Below are 6,630 nucleotides of genomic sequence, written 5' to 3' on the forward strand. Positions count from 1 at the left end.
CAATTTATTGGATCCTATGCTTCAGCAGAAGGAGATGCTCTCAGGTCCATCAAACCTCACACAAACCATGAGAACAAGTATTGATGTTGGTGGATCCACACACCTAAGCATTCACCTGTGACACAGGAAATCACATTCAGGTCATCCTCTGTTCATGGAAATTCAACCTTTCCTCCCTAGAAAAGCAGCCTGAACTACCCCCACAGACTACAGACCCTTCAGTCTTCCAAAGCAGGTTTTTATCCAGGCAGGAAGTAGAATCCAGGTCCCTGCCAATCCCAGGCATGCCTGCCTCCAGCCCAGCAAATATTTACAGTATCCTATAGGAGTGAAACAGATTGAAGTGGACACACAAAGCTCAGCCTCTGAATAACACATAGTTTGGTGATGAGAACACTCCCCTAGAAGGTGAGAGATGCAAGGCCAGAAACCCTGGGGGATGGAACTGATCTCCTGCATCCTAGCCAAGATCTCCACTCATTGGGTAAAACTAAAGGAACCATTAACATTTATTACCATGGTAGCCTGAAAAGGTTAAATACAGCACGGACAGAAATCTTAATTAAAATAGGTGACAGAAATCTTAACTAAAAGAGGCACTGCACACCAGCACCAAGAGAATATTGATTTATGTTCTTCACTTTAAATTTTTTTCTTAAAGAATCATTACTATATTAGTAAATACAGCCTAACAATTAGCAATCACTGACGGGAGGATTTTTTTCCTTGTGCTAATCAGTCACTACACACACACACATTTGAGTAACTGTGAACTTCTACTAATGCTGTGCTCTGTGCTTTATTTGTCTTTCAGCCCAGAGCTGTCTGTAGACAGTGCCCTGTCTACATGATACACAGCCTGAGATAGCAAAGCTCCAGAGAGAGTAACAAACAAGTGAAGTGAGACTGGTCCTGAAAGACAAACATATGAACTCTAAACCTGATATTCTCAAATTTACTGAGGTTGAACTCACTTTTCTCATGCCAGATACTCACGCACATTCATACAATGATATCCTTGTTCTCAGGAGGCTCCCAACAATCCTTAAAATGGAATGTGGCCGGTAATTTCAGTTCCTGAAAAATGTAGGATTAAGGGCCAAACTCCTGGTTTGCATGCCAGGGTTTCATGACAGATTTTTGACAGCAGCAGAGCAGAATTTCATCTATGTGCTTTGCAATCTATTGCCTATCAAGTGCAACGCTTTAAAAATTCAGGTGAATTACTTGTTTTACGTTCTAAACTGCCTCCCATCCTCAGAACACCTTAATTAGTCAGTTAAGGTCTCCCAACCTAAACTGAGCAAACAAGTAAAAAATCTTGAATGCAAAAAATTATTTTACTAGCACTTGACACATTCTGTCAACAAGCTGCAGCTCCTCTTACTCCCTGCCCTCCCACATACACATTTAATCCAGCCAGCTAAGACTTGAAAGCACCACCTGAGTCTTCTGGAAGAAAGTGCATTTTAATTCATGGCAGCAGCATGTTAAATGCTAAATTGCAATCAAAGCAAATTCTCAGACCTCTGAATCTAGAAAGACTTCTAACACCAACCAATTTGAATTCTCCCAGGAGCAAAGACAGCACTGTGCACTTACACTTATTCCAAAACCCAGTAGTTTGATTACTCTGACACATCATTAGATTTAATTTCCACACCCTTTGCATTACGAAGAGAAGCTTCTAAATATATCACCATTTCACTCATGAAACATTTGATGGCTAATACAAGAATCATCCCACTGATTATAACATTTAAGAGGGAGTTCAGTTGTTTTCAAGATTAGTGACTCAACACGGTGCCTTCTTTTTTGTTCTTAGCTTGCTCTCCCAGTCTGTCTCCCAACCACCACCCTGAGAGGGAACGCACGCATGGCAATCCACATTACTTATACAACAGTCTTGGAAAGGAAATATTAAAAATACATTGGATTTTGGTGTAGAATTCCCTTCTTCACTCTTCACAAATGAAGGAAGCTGTGAAAATCTTTTGTGCATTCAAAGGGCAAAAAAAGAACAAAGCAATCTCTATTGCCAGACTGGCCAGCAGTAAAAAGGGAGGGGGTGTTACATCAGGCCTTGAAAAACACTGAACACCTACTAACTGAAGATAAACAAGATAGGAATGGTGCTGGGCCTTCTCAATAGGCTGCAGCACAAAAAATTCACCACAAAATGCTAGAAACTAAGGACAGACCAAGTATCTCACAAAGTAATGATCTAGGTCCTGCTGCTTCCATACCCATCTGCTGTCACAGTTCCAAGAGCTGGGTGCCTGAAGATAATTTTTTTGGTATTTACTAATCTCTTACACACACACACATATATACTGCTCGGCCCATACTTATTCCCTCCTCTGATGTAGCAGAAACTTTTGTCACTACCCAGTTCCATTTCCTCGCTGGAGCACGGACAGGAAGCAAGGGGAAAATGGGTATTCAACAACCTCTTTCCTCTCCCATTCAATTCCACTTGCAGAAAACTAATTTTAGCTCTTATTTAATCTACAAAATCATGAACAACCTTGCCATGCAGCAGTATCATACACCACTCTCCTTTCCTTCTATTATTGCAGGAACTTGACAAAGAGTTTCTCTCCTCACTACTGACAAGCATTTGATTCAAACACCCTTTCTTTTTAAAAGGTCCATATTCTTTGAAAGAGTACTTCCATCTGGGACTTATCCCACATTTCATATTAAAATTAGTTTTTCCATGAAGACAGTATACTTTTCCACCAGCAAAATTCTCAGCAGAGCCTCCTTTCAGGATAAGACACCTCTATCTGAAATACTGGCTTGGCAAGATGACTTAAGACACTAAAGAAGAGTTAAATAAAACATATGGTTACAGGTGTGGGCATTACTGAAGAAAAAAAAGAAGTTGTCAGAAGAAATACCTTACAAAAACAGCGTCCAAAGATAACTCATGTATTTAAAACTATGACAGAGATGGGGAAAAAGCAGAAGTCTCTCCTTCTTATAGTATCTTAATAAAAGAAGATAATTGCATTCAGTTCACTTGGAAATTAACAGAAATACATAAACCTACCACAAAATCTCAGATTCATACTTACAAAACAATTAATACAGCAATATGAGAATTAGTTCTCATCTCTTGAAAACAACCTCGTTAACAAGACTATGAGTTGCTGAAATAAGCCCTATTTTTCATGTTTGCCAGTGCTCATGTCCACCAATCACAGCTGCCAAGTACCTTTTTTCAAAGTATTTTTAACACAACTGAGGCGTTGGTTTTTTGGTGTTTTTTTTCAAAAGATCAAACCCACAGTAAGCCTTGATCATACCTTATGAAGCTACAGTGGTTCAACAGCACGTGCTCACAGTTAGGGACAAAAAGATGTAACCGAGCCTTACGCACCTGGACAAAAGGGAAGTGCTGCTGCACCAGGAACCAATTTACAGCCGTGCAGACAGGGGTGTGAGAGGACTTTTGTTAATGCCACATTCTGTGTTTTCAGATCTGAAATAAGCTGGACACTGCAGCACAGCACACAGCTCTCCTTGCAAAGCTGCCTTTGGGACACAGAGAAAGGACCAAATGGACAGGACGGGATCGGCCAGCTCCCAAACCGAGCTCCGGCAGCAGCTCCGGGGCACGGCTCTGCTGCACATGAGCACCACTCTCCTCAGGTGGCAAAACGCACATCTTCCCTAAAAGTGCTAAACCACCGGCCCATTTTATGCTGAGCTGCATTACCATAAGTGTAAATAAACCGGGGCAAGACTGTTGTTAGACGGGTAATGAAATATCCACAGAGAAGAAGAGAGCATGACTGAAATTGGATTTTTGCTCTGTCCACTGCTCCCACAGCTCCCAGGCATGGCCGATTACAGGTGAAAATGCAAAGTGACAGCAACCTCAGATCCATGAGGACACCACAGAGAATACAGACATAAAATTATAGCGTTTTAAGACATAAGCATCGTGTCCTCATTCTGCTACAACCTCAGTACTGTAAGAAAGAACTTCCACTCTTCAGATCCATCCAGCACACAGTGAACACCTTAAATCACAATTTCATTCCCCTCAAATATGCAGCCTACAGAAGAGCTAATCCTTCTCCTAGCCTCGGTAAAAAAGCCTCCCTTTAGACTATTACCATGGCAAAAACACTCATTCAAAAAAGCAAATGAGTTAAGATCAAAATAACATATAACTGACATTTTGTTTCATTTACTTCTTTCCAGTAGGTGACAAATCCCAGAGTTTATGAATTTATAATTTCATTCTGCAATTAAAACACACTAAGACACATTTAACTGAACTACATTAAACTGCCTAAATCTGTACCAATATTCATTTACTGTGTCAATAAATAAACAATCTTTTAAGTCAACAGAGTTGTCTTTTCTCTGCTGTTTTAAAGCAGACCAAACCACTGCCTGAAATGAGCTGGTGAAACAAAATAAGAAAATCTAAAAAGAAGAAGACTGATACAAATACTGGTTCTTGAAAGAGAAGAGACAGGAGAGGGAAGAAGGGGCTGGCCAAAGTCTCAACATGTGGCAGAACAGAAATCCCCACTGGGTTCCAAGTTCTGGAAAGTAATGGGACCATTCAGAATAGGGATGTTTGTTGCATATTCAATCCCTTCTCCACATTCAGCACATACAAGGTCAAAAACTAAGATTTAACTCCTTTTTAAATAAGGGACTTATTTCAAAACAAGTAACTTTTTTCAAAAAAATCTAAGAAACAACTCTGGATGACATCATTGGATGTAAAATGCAGTGAGATTACCACAATAAATTGTTGCAGTGGTCAGGTCAATAGAGATGATGTGCAGCTAAATTATTTGAGCTATTTTGGCTGTGATCCACAATAGTACAAACCCCCCAGATTTATAGGAAGAAACTGCACCTTCTCTCTTTGATTCACTGCCAACTAGGCCCGAGACAGTGTCAGGACACAGAAAAAAAAATGCCCTCTCATTTGCTATACTTCATGTCTTTCCACGGGAACTGGTCTCTTCCTCGTCGTTCTATTTCCTGTACACAGACCAAGCCTATTGTCGCTAGGTGAAAACACACACACATGCCACCGACTTACCAGCCTGCGCTGGCATAAATCTCCCTTTAAGCAGAGGTGACCTGCAGCCTCACAGCCGTGAACGAGCTCCCGTGCCTCTCCAGGCCCGGCGGATGGCAGCGCCGGCCGTGCGGAGATCGGCTCACACGGAGCCCGCCGGGACAGGGGCTGACAGCCACGCCAAGGCTGCCGGCGATCCTCTCCTGCTGCCCGGCTGCCGGCGGGGGGATCCGCACAGCCCGGCCGCCCCGTCCCTCCTCCCTTCCCCCTAATCCCTCCTCCTCTGCGCGCTGAACCCTCAGCCCGCAGCCCCTCCGCCAGCAGCTCCTCGGTGCCCCGGCCCCGCCGCAGCCCCCACCGCCGGTCCCCCCCGCCCGGGACATCGTCCCCGCGTGGGGCCGCGCTCGGCTCGGCCCGGCCGGGTCCGACCCCGCCGCGGCCTCGGCCCCGCGGCTCACCAGGAGTAGGTCTGCTCCGCCATGGCTGCGGCTGGGCGGCCGGCGCTGGGCTCTGCGGGGCGGCCGGGCCCGGGCTCCTCCTCCGCCTCCTCCTCCGCCTCCTCCTCGCAGGCTCCGGGGCTCAGTGGCGGCCCCGCTGCGGCTCCCGGCCCAACATGGCGGCGGCTGTGAGGAAGGAGGGGAGCCGAGGGGGGGTCCCCGCGCGGGCGGGAAGGGCGATGGTGCCGGCGGGGCGGGCGGAGGCTCAGCAGCCGCGACGCGGGGCCGCGCTAGGGCGCCGGCGGGGCCTCATGGCCGGCGGGGCGGCGGCGGCGGCGGCGACGGCGGCGCGGGGCGGGGCGGGGGCGGGAGGCGGTGGCACCGGGCGGCCGGGCCAGGCCGCGCCGCGTGCCCGCGCTCGCGCACGGCGGGGGCGGAGCCGCGCCAAGGGGCGGGGCCAGAGCGGCGCGCGGGGTCACGTGCCCACAACAGCTTCACGTGCCGCCGCCGCCGGGCGCGCGCAGGCGCTGTGGGGCGCGGGGAGGCGGCGGGCGGGCGGAGCTGTTTGTCGGGCCCGGCCGCGCCGCTGCGCGGGAGCAGCCGCGCGGGCGGGCGGGTTCGCTGCGGACACCGCGCTGCAGCCGCGCCGCTCCCGGGGCCGGAGAGAGGCGGACGGACGGAGGTTCCTCCGGCAGAAAAGCAGCGCGAGCTGCGGGTGGATTTGGGGGCTTCCTGCGAGGAGCCGCCACTCCCGAGGTGAATCCCGAGGGGAATCCCGAGGCGGTGTTTCCTTCCCCGCAGCCTGCCGGGAGCGGGGCAGCTCCCCCGGTCGGGCGCGGTGCCGGGCGGGGCGGGCGCGGCTGCCCCGGCTCGGTGCTGCCCCGGTGCTCGGGGTACCCCGGCGCTGGTTGCCCGCGCAGTCCGTGACTGCCCAGGAGTTCGCGCTGCCGCCGTGGGCGCGTTCCTCTGAACGAGGGCTGGGTTGAAAATGCACCGTTCCGGTAAAATAATTCCTAACTGCGGTGTTCATTCAGCAAAGGCACAGGTGTTTCTGGAGATTGCTATGTTTTTGAATTTGTGATCTTTGAAACCAAGTAAAATCAATAGGATCGAATGCTCAATTTTTTTTTTTTAAGT

At 48.5% G+C, this 6,630-nt stretch overlaps 1 protein-coding gene across 3 annotated transcripts in view; it reads right to left on the bottom strand.

Moving 5' to 3' along the window:
• SPPL3 (signal peptide peptidase like 3) overlaps positions 1-5,855 on the bottom strand; it is a 55,827-nt gene extending 49,972 nt beyond the window's left edge. For 2 of the 3 annotated variants that reach the window (XM_063415770.1, XM_063415769.1), the window contains exon 1: positions 5,515-5,855. In XM_063415770.1, coding sequence (XP_063271840.1) covers positions 5,515-5,537 — 23 coding nt within the window. In that variant the 5' untranslated portion in view covers positions 5,538-5,855. Of the gene's footprint in view, positions 1-5,077; positions 5,301-5,514 lie in introns of those variants that run through there. The other variant, XM_063415771.1, reaches the window with a different exon arrangement.
• Positions 5,856-6,630: the final 775 nt, after the last annotated feature.

This window comes from Prinia subflava, chromosome 19 (assembly GCF_021018805.1).
Source record: "Prinia subflava isolate CZ2003 ecotype Zambia chromosome 19, Cam_Psub_1.2, whole genome shotgun sequence".
Lineage (NCBI taxonomy): Eukaryota > Metazoa > Chordata > Aves > Passeriformes > Cisticolidae > Prinia > Prinia subflava.